The sequence below is a fragment of the Chamaea fasciata genome, unplaced genomic scaffold (assembly GCF_029207755.1).
Source record: "Chamaea fasciata isolate MVZ Bird 193981 ecotype frontalis unplaced genomic scaffold, bChaFas1.0.hap1 SCAF_12, whole genome shotgun sequence".
NCBI lineage: Eukaryota > Metazoa > Chordata > Aves > Passeriformes > Sylviidae > Chamaea > Chamaea fasciata.
Window position 1 is genome coordinate 17,836,526 of NW_027094097.1, and position 15,284 is coordinate 17,851,809.

The following is a 15,284-nucleotide window of genomic DNA, read 5'->3' on the forward strand; positions in this document are numbered from 1 at the left end:
ATCAGATCTGAAAATCCAGAACCCAATTCATGGCAGACTCCAAGGATATGCTGGTGCTAAAGGTTTTATATGAGTTGAAAGTAGCAAGAGACAGAGTCAAACTTGCCCTGCCCCAGGGAGGTACCTGGGCAGTCCCACCTTGCCCAAATCTGTACGAATCCATTGGACTCTTATGTTTTGTCACACCTCAGCACAGAGAAGACTAGAAGAGGATTTAATGGTATGCCGATGGGTTCCATGGAATGGTGATATTTTCCACCTTAATCAGTCTCTGTCACTCTCTTTCTGTCCCTCTCCCCAACCCCCCTCCTCCCCTTTCCTATTTCTTTCTCTCTCTCTTCCTCACATTTGCTGTTACATTAAATCCAGACTATTGATTTTGGCATATGGTCTCGTTTGCACCTGAATTCAGATGCATTTTCCTAATAATGTTAACAACCAGATCATAACAATCCACTGAAACTTGAACAGAACTCATTCACCTTTAAGCAGTTTAAGTAATCACTACAGGAAAAAATGTATAGACTAGTGTATTTAGGAGATGTTGCATTTCTTCAGTAAAAAGAGAGCACAATCATTGCACCATATATTGTTCACCCACTCGGCTGTACGTGCCACCGAACTGCTACACCAGAAGACTGGCATTATCACATCCTGTATTTCCCTTTGGCATTCTTTTTCAGAGCACAGATGCGACAAAACCAAAAACCTCAACTTTAGTCAGTCTTTACCTTCAAAGGCAATTCAGGACTCGCTCGCAGAGACAGAGTCCCCGCGAGTTCAGGACTCGCTCGCAGAGACAGAGTCCCCGCGAGTTCAGGACTCGCTCGCAGAAACCAATGTTCCGCCGACAATTCACTCGGCAAATCGCCCAGTGAAGCCGCCCGCAGGCGCCCAGGCTGCAGCGCCCAGTGCGGAGCGCGCCGTGAGGCAACTGAGGGCGCACGGCGGCCACAGCCGTGGTTACCTTCGCGGCTCCCGGGCAACCGCGGCGACGATTGTGACGGCCGCGCCGGGCCGAAAAGGGGCGCCGGGCGGACCTCGTTCCCGCCTCGGCCCCCGCCTGCTGCAGCCTTCCTCGGTTCCCCCTCGGGCCCCGGCAGGAGCGGCAGGAATCCGCCCCGGGGCCCGGAACGGGACGGGCGCGGCGCCAGAGGCTCGCAGCCAGCTCCGAGCTGCTCCCTCACAGCGGGAAAAACGCGGGAACTCAACAGTCCGTGTGCAGCGCAGAGTGCAAGTGGGGATCGGAGAGCTGCAGGTCCTGGGCGCTAACATTTGGCTTCTCGTTCTTCGTAGGGACACGCAAGCAGCGGAAGTGATTTCCTGGTGTAATGGTTTAGCACCTAAGCAGCAGCCAGGAATTAGTGCTCCAGAAGACTGACGTTATCACATCCTGTATTTCTCTTTGGCCTTCTCTTTCAGAATACAGATGTGCTAAAAGAAGAAGTACAATATTTATCAACCTCTATCTTCGAATGAAGTGCGAGACTGATTTTCAGCTGTATTCCCAGCATTGTAATAAAAACACACTAGAACCGTAATTGTTGCAAGTTCCCTACTTGCAGTAAACTCGAGGTTTTAATATTCTTTCCAAGCTTATCTGTAATATATAGGTTTATATATTTGAAAGAACTTAGGTTTGTTAAATTACTGCACACTACTTCATGCTGCTGAACAATAGCACAGATTGTTTGTGTCTTCAGCAGAACTGGTTTGTCTTAGTAAAAAGACTTAGAAGTGAAAAACTTTCCGAGTTACCCGGAATTAAGAGAGTACTTTTGAAAACAAAGGAGGGAAGAAAAGATCAACCCTATTAGTTTACGGTGTTTCCAAGTCTACTACTCTGTACAGCCTAAGGAAGCTCTAAAGGAATAAGGGAAGAGAGATCTCACAGACACGTTATCCAAAGGTGTATGGAAAACCTTCGCACGGAGTCCCTGACCAGCCGCTTCAAAGACTCGGTGATAGAAGAGCAACATAGGATTGAACAAAGGCAGACAAATTTCCAATTCAAGTCAAATTACAAGTTATTTTATTTTCAGCTGGGGCTGCAGACTGCATGCTGTTCACTATCCTGGGGGTTCAGAAGGTCCTGCAGCATGGCTGAGCCATGAGACTTGTGGACTAGAATTATAAAAAGATGAAGCCAGACATTTCTTATGCACCTCCATTGCATTACCAACCCGGCACCTTAAAAATGGCTTTGCTCTTTTAATGGAAGTTTCTAGCTGGAATTGAAGGTTTTTTAATTGTTGAGAAGCTCTCAGTAGAAACAAATATTTTTGCTGGGTACCCGTGGTGGGTAGGTGCCTGATAGCTGGCAGTGGAGTCATGTGCATGTACTTACATTTAGATCTCTGAAGTATTCATTATAGTCAAGAGCATATCCAACCACAAATTTATCTGGAATTTCAAAGCCTACATCTGTAAGAAAACACAGTTCTTTTTATATCTGTGGTGTAAGTAGCTTTTAAGTGCAGAGTTTGTATTCAACACATACTTGAGCAAAGAGTAATTGGCATCATCTCTTTCGGGGTGCTTCCTTAAGAATCTGAGTTGTAAATTGATGACAGAGGTTTGAATCTAAACCATTCCCATCAGTCAGTTTATAATTAAGGTATTAAGAGAATGATTTTTATTAACAAAATAATTGTTTAAAACCTAGTTATGAGTTAGTCCTGGGAGAGGAGACAGGGAATGAGATTTCACTTGAGTGAAAGTAGATGAAATGTGATCCAGTAGGACTTTCCAGTTTGGAAACAAGGCAAGTTTAATAATGCAGAGTCAAAACAAATGTCCTCTAGGGTCAAAGCAAAGCAAAGCAAAACAGTTAAGGTTTGATTCTGTTTCTACTATCAAATAGTTCAACTTGTGTATCAAATAGCTAAACCTGCACTCAGGCCAAGCAGGGAAAAAATGTGGTCATGAGGTCTCAGGATGGCATAGTTGGTCATTACTTCACAAGTTTTGTGTAGTTTTTCCCCATTTCTCTTGGCCTTCATGAAACTTATGTGCCAGTCGTCAGATATGCTGCCTGAAGTGAAACTGTAAGACTGTGTTTTGGAAAATACAGAAAAAAAGTACTAGAAAAACACCATACTTACAGTCTGGTCTGTAACCTGGACTCTGACATGTCCTTTTAATGAGCAGGCTGTAAGGCAGAGCAGAGACAGCTGGTTTTTAAATTATGTCTTACTCTAAGCTGTAAACTTCCTTCTCCCACACCTCCCCATAAGCTTCTAAAATCATGCACTTCAAACAGTGAGAGTATTGCACAGAAAAAGCAGTGGTCAGCCTCGTAGTGGAGGGAGAAGCAAAGGCTCTGATCTAGGTTCATTCTCCGTGTTCAAGTGGCTCTACTTTGTATTCAGTTCCCTTCGATCCTGTGTCTCGGATCATTGCCCTTCCATGTAGCAATGCCTCAGGACACTAGAATAGCACAGAGGGGGAAGCATGTCCAAGTGGCTGGTAGCAATTTTAGTGGGGAGGGAGGGAGGAAAGGACAATGTCTTCTGCAAAATCCTATCTATTCTTGGTTTGCCTGTGCACTTCAGAAGAAACTGAGAACCTCCTGGACAGTCACTAGAAGGACTGTGTGAATAACTGGTGCATAAAGCAACTGTTTTAATAAAGCATTGTGGTTACTTGACAGGCACAGGGATATTCCACAAAATTTCCTTTTAGAGATCTACCAAAAGCAGATTTAGAATGCTACTTGAAGTCATCTTCCAAGTGCTGACAGACTCTTAGATTCTGGTAACTTCTACGGTTGAGAATATTAACAAACATTCTGGGTGTTGTCATTCTAGTATTGAGGCAACTGAGGTGGTGTTAGAAAACCTATGGAAAGAGATGAATTTCCTTCAAACATAAAATAAGAAACAGGGAATCCATGAGACTTTATGGACTACACAGAAAGAGCCATAAAACCTTATTTTATTCATTTGAGCAGTGAAGATGGTAGTGCACGGGTAAATTTCCCAGTCTCTTTAAGAAACACTTAATATTTCAGCAGCTGGATGAGGATTACTTCCTGCATTTATTTCCTTTCACCCCAAACTTCAAGCCAAACAAGCACCTGTCAGCATACACTGACGATTCACCCAAATGATTTGAATATGTCAGTTAGTAGCTATATCCTTGTACCTTACAACTTTAACCATCCTGGGTTTCTTGTCTTTTATTTTTGACAACAGTGCTTTCATTGTTCTACCAGTCTCAATAATGTCCTGAAAGAGATAAAAAAATAAATTATCCTTCAAGTTTGAAAGGAAAACCAGACTGTCAGTAGACTAAATTAGAGTATACCAACCCGGCAGAACAGTAGCATAATTAATTATTATGTTACATGTAATATGTATTAATTTGAAAAGAAGGGAGAAAAAAAATCCATGTCATTCCACCCCTCCTTCAGTCATTACTTACCTCTATGACTAACACATTCTGGAAGATATTATATAGGAAAAGAAGGGAAAGAAAAGATTTAAATGGCAATTTCCAGCAAATTCTACAGCCAAAAAAATCACACTAAAACCCTCAGTTACAAGGAAGTTGCACTGATTTTCAAAGGAGGTTGACATTTGAACTACTGACTTGACTCTGGCGATTTCTGAAGAGTCGAAATTTCTGTATTTATGAAAGCTTAAAATATGGTGATACAGGCACCTATGTCAGGTCTAGATATCGCTCTATGTATAGCACTAGTATTGTAGAGCCACACGGAACGAGTCAATTCAGCATGGTTCCTTCCTGGGGGTTCTGGGATGAAATGGGGACTAGGATCTTGGGAGCACTCATTACTGATCACTTCAAGTTTCCATTGAGATCAGTGGGAATTATTCTCTGTTTCAAAGCCCAGCATTTTAAATCAGTGTTAGGTGGCTGGAAGTATGCAGTACCAAAATATTAATAAAGATGGATTTCCTGGAAAATACACAAGAACAGTTGTTTCCCTTTAAAAGACAAAGATACTAATTCATACCTTCCCATTTAGTGTAGACAGTTCCTCTCCAACAAAACTGATTTTTTCTGCAGGTGAATCATTCTAGAAGGACAAAGAAGAGATGGAAGTCACATAAACATGCCCAACAGTGTTATCCTGTATTTGTTTGAAAGGTGTGCTGCTCTTGCTATTTTGCAAGAGGAGGGAGTTTGAGATCTGCCCCTGCCTTCGTCATGTTGAGTGTTCTGCTCTACGTTTATTCCAGTGAAGGTATAATCTCCGCCCTTTGGGGCAGATCAGTAAATCAGTTCCTTTTTAGTAGGTAATTTGAACAGAATGGATACATGAACTCAATTTTTGTGGGGTTCTCATGCGAAGTACCACTATTTAGAATGCCAGTCTATGGAGAGAATCAATTTTCCAAAGAAAAGAAAGCTGCTTACACAGTAGCTTTTTATTCTGACAAAATCCACGGTAACAGGCACAGACTTGTCACCATTTTGATTTAGTGCTTTTATATGATCCAGCAAATCAGCAAAGAATTTGTAGCCTCCTTTAAGGACACAGAGTGCAACAATGTGGTGACTTCCCATGTCTTGCAGGGTATCTCTAGCCAAACGTTCTGTCCTGTGAGGGAAAAAAAAAAAGTGTTCTGTATATCATAGTTGTTTGTCCATTTATTAAGCAATGTTCAAGTAAAAATTCTGATCTTGCTGTTAGGTTTCTATAACTAGCAGAGTGTGACCACAGAATGTCATAGGAAAGTTAGTTATGTATTTGCACAGCACAAGCTGATTTAATCCACAAACCTCAATATTGCAGGATAGGTGGGCTTAAAGATCTTTGAGGGAACATGGAAGGTTAACTGGGCTTGTAGAGGAATCCTCTCCGTAAACCCCTCTCGTACTAGACTTTAGGACAGAAGGGTTGGGGCTGCAGGGTTTCCATGTTTCTCATGGGCTGCACAGGGCAGGACCTCAGTCTTTTCTTTTGGAGAGACAAAAATAGGCACCACTGTCCCTATTCTTTTCTGTTTACCCTCATACCTGTCCAGGATGAGACCATGAGGAATGAAGACTCTCTCTAAATCTTCTTCGTAATGCTTAGGAATGCAAAACAGATTTTTGTTGTAGCCACTTTCCTCATCTCTTACCTGCAAAGAAAATTCAAGTAGTCTAAAACTAGCAACAAAGCCATACAAGAAAAAGCTTCCAGTCTCTGATAGTGTGAAGAAAAAAATCCTCCTCCCCAATATTATGTCAAAATAAAAATATTTCTGAGAATTTTTAATCTTTCTGCCAGAACAATTCACAACCTGATAACTCAGGAGCTGGTGGCTGAGTTGCGATCACTTGGCGGCTCCCTCTGCCGGCGCCTCTGCCTGTCAGAACGACCCTGCGCCCCTCTCTGCGCTTCAGAACGGCTCTGCGCCTCCTTCCGCACCTTGGACAACGCCGTGATTCTCCCGGCGTCCCAGGGCGGGATTCCGAATCCCCCGCTTCCCCCGGCCGCCCCGCCCTCGCGAGGCCGCACAGCGGCTCCCTCCGTCCCTCCCGGCTCCCATGATGATGGCATCGCTGCTTCTGCCGCGGCTCCTTTCCCGATCGATCCCTCTGCTCCGCCGGGATGGCTCCACTCTGCCTCCGCTAGCCTCCCTCATTTTCCGCCTCGCCCACCACCCCCCGAGCTGGTTTTTTTCCCCTCCTGAGCCTATGATTTCCCCATATCCTTCAGCAGGTTGCTCGCCGAACTTCTCAGACTCCTCCGCTCAGCCGCCCGGCGGCCCCGGGCCCGTCCGCAGCCGCCGCGGGGCTGGAGCCGCCGTGCAGCCAACTCGCCTCCCATCCGGGCCAGCCCCCAACCCCGCGCCCATGCCTTCTTCCTCTAAAATATCATCTCCGCCCTGCTTTGTGCGTTTAACCAGCTGCCTCAGCAGTCCGTGTGCCCGTCCGCTTCCCCAAATCCCACGTCGCCGCTTTTTTTCGCGGTTTCCCGCACCAGCTCCGGGACGGATGCAGCTTGGCGCCGCTTCGCCCGGCTCCGATCCTTTCGCGCGGCAGTGCAACCCCACAGCGGCCTTCCCACCCCACAGCGGTCTTTCCACCCCACAGCAGCCTTCCCACCCCACAGCGGTCTTCCCACCCCGCGCTGCCCTCCAGTGCAGCTCCCAACAGCCGCGACACGGGCGCTGCTCACTTGGCGCCGCCTCTGCCTTGGCGGGCGACCCGCCTCCCCGCGTTCCTCCCGCCGCCTCCCCGCGTTCCTCCCCGCGTTCCTCCCGCCGCCTCCCCGCGTTCCTCCCCGCGTCCCTCCCGCCGCCTCCCCGCGTTCCTCCCCGCGTTCCTCCCGCCGCCTCCCCGCGTTCCTCCCCGCGTCCCTCCCGCCGCCTCCCCGCGTTCCTCCCCGCGTTCCTCCCGCCGCCTCCCCGCGTTCCTCCCCGCGTTCCTCCCGCCGCCTCCCCGCGTTCCTCCCCGCGTTCCTCCCGCCGCCTCCCCGCGTTCCTCCCCGCGCTGCCCCGGGGCCCTTGTCCGGGCTGCTCCGAGCCGCTTTTGCCCGCGGCCTCGCTGCCTCCTGATGCCGCTCCGGCAGCCCCGGGGGCCGCCCGGACTTTGGCAGCTGCCGGGCCAACTATTACTACTGTTTAGTAGTTAGAGAAGAAGAGCATGGAGTAAGTAAGATTGAAAAAAAAAAAATTGTAATTACTGTCATTTATGACAGCTGGCAAATTACTGTAGTGAAGGAGTATTTTAAAAGTAGTAGGTTTTCCTAAGTTACATGACAATTAAATGTGCACTGCCATATTTTTGGTAGTCAACAACACAAGTGCATCCACGTGGTTTTGTTCGTTTGTTCCAAGAAGGTCTGTGAATAATGATAGGTTCATGAAAGCTAATTACAGTTAGCTCCCAAAACAACTGGTTGTGTGAGATAGTAACTGAAAAATCTATAAACATCTCAAAAGTCTCTAAGAGAGTCTGACAATGTAAGTACAAATTTAAGTCTGAAGGAATAGTTGGGTATTTTATTCAAATAGGTTTTAAAAGTGGTTCTATCAGCTTGATTGCTTTCTGTTTAAAAGAATTCATAATGTGTAAATATAGAGCATCACATGGAGCAACGTATGTAAAAATTGATTATTGTTGCCTGCTGCAGGATTCTCCCCTATGCCCTCTGAAATATGACTGGTTCTGAGATTTCCCAAAGCGAGAACTCTGTACAGAAAATATTTATTTAGAAAAGTTGTAGTTAATTTCACGTAATTCTGATTTTAAGCAGGTACCCTTTTGCAACATTCCTGTTTATTTGTCACTGCAGGCACTGGTGGATACTACCCTAAGTGATTTTACTGCAGTTTTCTTTGATTTTATTTCCTAACTTTTTTAAAAATAATGTTTTTCATTCATTTAGTTGGCTTCCCTATCTGGCACCTTTATCTTCAACTGAGGAAATAACTGGAATGTTTTGACAACCACATGGATATTCTGGGGGGAGTACTGCATGCAGCCATGCTACTGCTGCCCTCAAGTATAAATGAATGAATGTCAGGTCAGGGAAGCACCATTGTTTCCTTGTGAGAGGTTGATACGTAGGAAAGGGGATCTCAGATGACTCAGCCTTCAAAAACATGGAAGTGCAAGGGCAGAAATTTTCTCGATTTTTTCCTTTGGTTTTTGATGAATATGTCACTGCCTCAGGCATTGGGTTTACATATGATGTTGCATCCTAACAATATGTATGGTTAAAGCTTTGTGAAGACAAGTGCCAGTGCTCTCTGAAAAGAGTTTTGATCATCTAAATCACTGATTATCCTCATACTCACTGTCTTTTTTTTTTTTTTTTCTTCTCTCTAGGCATACTTACAGCCTATGTGTGTATGAATCCACAGGGCTGCCAGTCTTGTTCACTCATTGTTCAGTTGTTGAAATTTTTTTCTTTCTTGTTCTTCTACCCATGTCACAGACTCTCCTTTTATTTTCATGCTTTGGTTGGAAGATACAACTAGGATCCACAGCTCTGCTGCACAGACTGTGTCACAGTTAAAGGGTGTATTGGATTACAGGGTTTGCTTTATGCACAAGAAAATCTGACTTTTCATGGTTTTAAACTCCATTGAATGCTGAAGCAACTTTGATTATTCTACAAATCTCTGACAGTAGTTTTGTTCCATGGCTTATGCTTTTCCTTTTTTTTTTCCTCCTCTATGTAATGTGGTCTGTATTAGCATGCTGGTTTGTGAAAACATTACTGGGTTTTATATTAATCAGGTTTCACTTGTACACTTCAGACAGATTCTACTTTTTAGAAATTTTGAACAATGTGCAATAATAAAAACAGCCTAAGCAGCATGGAACAGAGATAAAAACACTACACCTTCAGGGCAGGTATAATTTCCTATCCCTAGCTGCAAGCCCACCATCCTTTATGACATGCGTCCAGTTTTTTACCATTCTAGCTGGTATTGTCAATGGTTGGCAGAACCACTGAGGATCCAGAAAGACAGTCTTTGTTTATCCAGTGTGACAAACCAAAGAGAGCAGAGCATTTTGTGTCATGGAAATCCACCTCATGACTTGGGAATGATGGACTTGACATGCTCTGTGTCCCCTTCCTGGTAGGCGTTGGCTCACAACCTGTGTAAAGATCTGACACCCACACTTTAGCACAGGTTGGCATTTCTTCTTTCCTAGTACTTTAAACTTATTTTGTCTTTTAGTGAAATTAGCTAAACAGATTATTGTCCTGATGATCAATACATTGTAATCGTTATGTCCTTTCTAATACAATACTAAGAGTAGACCTTTTTAGGTGAGCTCGTGTTCATTTATATCCTTTTTCACTCTTTCTGTGGAACAGTTTCACTGAGGCACAGTTCCAAATTCTTGCTGTGTTATCAGTCTACTCCTGTTAAGAAGAGCTTTGGGAAATAAGCTGTAATTTGCTCTTTTATGAACACAAAAACCACTGTGCTATGAATCTGTACTGAGAACATTGAGAAGAAAATTTAGAATTGTCAGTAATAATTATTCTAGTTGATTCCGAGGATACTTTCATACTGTAAAATCATTTGAACTTTTAAATCTATGTGCGCTAGGTGAATAAGGACTTTTAAACCTATTGCAGTGAGTAAGAAGTGCAACACTACATGCAGAATGGGTGTAAGAGAAATCTATACTCAAAAGCATACGACTGGAACTTTAAAAATATAACTGTCATAGACAAATAAGAGAAACAAAGCCATACATCTGTCTTAGTGACAACCCCTGAGACAGGTGAAACACAAATTGCATTTTCTAGGACAAAATAAAACCTTTAAGGAAGTATCTGGGCCAAATTTTAATGAAGACTACCCAGAGACACTAAATTTTAGTTACTGGTAACACAAGCAGTAGGAAATAAAAAAATATAAAAATATTTAATTGTCAACGAAACAGGAGAAACCTGGTTATCCTTACCCTCTACTGTGCTTTTCCTGCTCAGCTGGTGAGTGAGAGTAAAATGGCAGTCTATAATAAGTATACTGTGTGGTTTAGACTGTAACTATAATTCAGTTTACAGAGGGATTGCTGCAGTGCATGTAATCTGGTTCAGACCTGTACTGTCAGTATTGCTGTGATTTTTAACCCAGTGCTTCTTGGTGAAATGGCAGAGCACCAGCTGAGTTACGTGCTGCACCGTTCCTCAGACATCAGCTTGCTGAAGAGCATGGTCTGGCTAGCTTGTAAGTCTTTGCACAAGTTTCCCAGTTGTAAGAATGGATGGAAGACAGCTCTAAAAATTATTAGCGTTCCCAGCTAATGGGTAACATTGCACCAAAGAGCATTTTTCTGGGCTGGTAGGGGGAACACCACAGGGGTGATGTGACAGGGGAGCTGCTCTGCAGCCTCTGCATCTGCACTGCAGTAGTTTACAAGCCTTCTCCACAGTACAAAAACCAGTCACTGAACTAATTTGAAGGTGTCTGTTCAGTCCTAATTATATGTTTTGGTTTTCTGTGCATGCTTTATTTTAGATAGGCCTGACTGTATGTAACACTGTAATTAATTTCTATTTTTTTTTCTTTTTACCAGAATTGAAGGCTGGGAGCACATTGCTGAGCAACCTCAGGTGGCTATTTTCACCTGCTCTGATAACAATATGCATTTCGAGCAAAGATATTTGTTCTCTCCCTAGGAGATAGCTTTAGTGTGCATTCACCGTGTTCATTCTGTGAGTTAGAGGAGCTTTCATGCTTCTAATTCCAATCTGTTTGATCTCCTACTTAAACTCTAAAATAAGTCTAGTAACTCATGCAGCTAGTATATGTTGACTAAGGATGTATTGATAGTTTGTTCCATTTCCTTCTGTAGAAAAGAAGTAAAGTAATAAAGACAACCTCAAGCTCCGCTGAGCCTGTTATTTCTCTGAATTTTTGTAGGTGAAGGGGAATCTGAAAGCACATTAATTCACCTAAAATGCAATTCAGCCTTATTTTGGTACTGCTCTTCTATCATTTACAAGCAGAAAAGACTTCTTGTGTTACTTTAGCCCTCATTTACCAAACATTTTGTATGTCAAGGAGAATAGTAAATCCTTTAAGACTCCAACTACCAGAGAGAGTAAGCTCCTAACATAACCAAAGCACAAAAGCATTTATCATAAACTAAATTAAATCATCCACACTCGTCTCATCAGTAGATATGAAGGAACAGGCAGAAGAGAGAAATCGGTTTAGCATCTCAGTAGATACGGGGTCTCACTATTGTCTTGCCGTGCTTTTCTACTGTGTAGATATTAAAACCCAGCATCACCACAGTTTAAATCAATCCAGATACAGTTATTAAAAGAAAGTCACCAGGGAGGTAGGAGTTGTGGTGTGATATTGAAATAGCCTTTCACTGTGGCGTCACTGGTGAAATAAATGTGTAGGAACTCCCTGTCGTTGTGTGAACTGCAGAATCCCTGTGCTGTGCAGTGGGACTGCGCAGAGTTGAGGAGTGGACTGCAGGGAACAAGTTTGTGTGCTGGCCTGTGATGGATGGCAGCCTCCTGAAACAGTTGACATAACTGCTGACTTAAAGCAGCAACTTGACATTATACTTTAAAAACTGAGTCACACTGAAAATATATAAAGCCAAAAAGAAGAGAGAAATAACACAGTGCTGGTTGTGGCCTGGCTTTTTCGTTCAGGTGTCTGGAATGACTTGTTGGCGTCGATAAAGTGCAGCTTAACATATTTAAGGAACCCTGATAAACTTCCTCTAATTATTTCTGTAAGTATTTGAAATGCAGACAATTCTAATCCTCTTCTGTAGTTATGCTGCATGTTTCAAAAATCTGATCTCAATAACACAATTAAATAAAAATGAGACATAATTTACTTAATGGAGCAGGTTGTGTGGACCTTCAGTTTTGTTAAGAGAGCTAAGTTACAAGTATAAAAAAACCTAATATGCAATTAATGCTGCCGTGATAGTAGTTAGAAAGACAACTGAACCCTTTTGAGGGAGAATAATTTTATTTTGTTTTTCAAGCAATTACCCTAATGTAATTGCTGCTCATAATCTGGTCTGCTTGATACAAACTCAGGATTTCATAGAACGTTCAGAGTGTCATAGAGGAATATCACAGCTTTGCACTCTCTTTGGAAAAATGCCTATACGTTGGTGATGTTCTTATAGTATTTCTCCATCAAACAATTTGGACTTGCCTTCTTGTGATACCAAATTGCTCATATTTATTCCCATCACATTTCATAAAATGAACGTGAATTGCAACAGGGTTTTTCCAGCTCTACACAGAATTCATGAATAACAAATTCCTAAAGAAGAGGAAGGAAAATAGATCACTGTGAAGTTTAGTAATGAGCTGTAATGGATCAAGGCAGAAATAGTGTTAAAGTTGGTGAAGCAAAGTACCCTTGAGAATTTTCTTCTCTTTCAGGGAAAGTGTAGTTGTCACTAAATGTAAACCTTATTAAATGCAGCTAGATAGTGCTGTGCAGTGATGCAATAGAAATAGAGATGAACAGTGTGAGGCTGAGACAAATAATGTGTTACCACACCTAATTTTTTCTACCCAACTTTAATGCTGGCTGTCAAGAGAGAGCAATGATGATAATATGGGATGGCAGTCTTGCTGATTTGCACAAATCTGTACAAGCATTGAAACTGATACATGTTGATAAAGAGATAAATGCATAAAAATTACTAGTGGAACTAGTAAAATTATAGTCTTAGTTTAAAGAAATCTCAACCAAATTAATCCATAGATAGAGACACTCGTAAAAGAAGCATAAGCTTTTACTAGTTACAAAATCTAGATACAGGGGGAACTGATGTGAATAAAGTGATCAAATGACACGTAATCAGAATAAGACAGGCATTACACTTGGACAGGCTAAGGTTCCAAGTTACTTTAATGTTTTTAGTACTAATATTGATGGAATCCGTCATCTTTGTCAATATTGCTGTATCATTCTATGTCTTCATTTATCTACTGCATATTTTTAAAAATTTTAGTATCTTTTGATTGCACTCAGTAAAACTTCATCAAAACTTTATTTTGGTGGTGTTACATGACCTTTTTTGTGATCCAATTCTGTCAAAAGCATTAAAATGAATGAACATACCTACAGCTCCAGTATATATGCTGTCTACTCCTAGAGCCATCTCTGTATCATATGTTTTGAAATGGGATATGAAGGCTTGACACTTGGCTTGAGCAATGACTTAGTTTGGCACAACTCTTTTAAAGTGATTTTAAAATAATCTGCAAATCGTGCTGAAGTAAAGCACCCAGGGTGGGTTCTGCTGGTTATGTTTTCAAGGTGGATGTTGTGATAATTAATTCCCTTAGGCCAGTAGATGCTGGAGCATATAAACATGTACTATAATATATAGTTTTCTAATATATATATATATTTATGTGAACACAAAAATGTGTGACTGAAAATCGGGTCTCGAATTTTTAAATTAGTCCTAAGTGAACATCAAAGTATAACTCTAAACTGCATGGATTTTATCTTAACAAGTTAGTAGCATGGACACAATCTGTCAAAAAAAAGAGTCTACATCCATCATTTTGCTTTCAATCCTATACAGTCTACTGTTTTGGTGAGATGCAAGGGTGTTATTTCATGGAAATGAGAGATGCAATTTACTCATAATTATCATAAAAAGGGTTAATGCAGAATATAGAAGTGACTAGATGGGTTTTTAAAATTACAAGAATAGACTCACCGAGAAAAAATTATTTTATGAAACCTTCCATTATTGCTTTTACAGACCCATAATTTGAGGATTACTGCTCAAAAACTCAGATGAAATGATTTTACAGTCATGGGTCCATTAAAGGTTTAAGAGCTGTCTGGTTAGATTAGGAAGAATTTAGTTGTGAAAAACGTGTTGTGTGATTTATTATGGTATTTAAAATTGCACAGACACGTGAAATAGGCTGTAGCGGCAGAACGGGCAGGTCATGGCTGTGCTGAGCGTGGGGCCTTCTCACCTATAGACAAACTCCATTTGTACTGACCCACTTATTATTTCTGCATCTTTAGCACAGAAGTATTTATTATGACATCCATTTCTCTCATTCCAGGTACACCCGACAGGATACTATTGATCCTCAAGCCAATCATCCATTAGGCATTCATTAAGAGCCAGAGTGATAGGCAAATACAAATTACAATTATAATATAATTCCAACAAAGGAATTGATAAGGAAAAGATAAGGCACAGGTCTGTAGCTCAGCGAGGGTCAGGATGTCCTGAATCCCTGATGTACCTCCATAGCCACACTTTACATTGTTGAAATAAAAAGGCCTGAAGCAGCACTGGTACTGGTTCTCAGGGGCAGTATGTGTGCATCTGCAAATGGGAAAACAAGGAAAATTCAGAAACGTGAGGTAGAGCTGGTTCACTGTGGCTGTTTTTTAGGGCAACTTGAGCAGGGGCGTCTGTCACTTTGCACTGTTTTGCAATTCTCTTCATGAAGTTCCCAGTTAACTTCTGTCGCCTTGCTGCTTGTAAACACATTAAACTTTGTCCATTTTCCGTGGGACAGGATGGGTTTACGTCGTTTATACCAATCCAAACCGGCTGCCTTGCTGTGGACACGTTACTTGTTTGATGAGCAGATGACTTGTTTCCCGGTCGGCAGGGCCTCGGAGGGTCCGGGCCTGGGTCCCAACACTTGGTCCGGGTGAAGGGACTGTGAGAGCCCCAAGGACGGCCGGGTTCCTGGGGAGCTGCTTCTCCCTGCGCCCACCACCCATCACAGCCTTCACTCTCGGCAGCTGCGGCGGAGCCAGCTTAGCGTAGCTCCGGAGGAAACCGCTGGGAAAAGGCATCCGGGTGACCGG

At 42.6% G+C, this 15,284-nt stretch overlaps 1 protein-coding gene across 1 annotated transcript; it reads right to left on the minus strand.

The window, feature by feature from the left end:
• Positions 1–1,190: 1,190 nt before the first annotated feature.
• On the minus strand, positions 1,191–15,197 carry LOC136296073 (hypoxanthine-guanine phosphoribosyltransferase-like). Its single transcript, XM_066194896.1, has 10 exons — positions 15,045–15,197; positions 7,139–7,558; positions 5,989–6,095; positions 5,386–5,569; positions 4,982–5,044; positions 4,426–4,443; positions 4,147–4,229; positions 3,105–3,151; positions 2,348–2,424; positions 1,191–1,434 (listed from the first exon to the last, which is right to left on the minus strand). The coding sequence occupies exons 1-10, from the start codon at positions 15,195–15,197 to the stop codon at positions 1,387–1,389; spliced, it is 1,200 nt and encodes a 399-aa protein (XP_066050993.1). The 3' UTR covers positions 1,191–1,386.
• Positions 15,198–15,284: the final 87 nt, after the last annotated feature.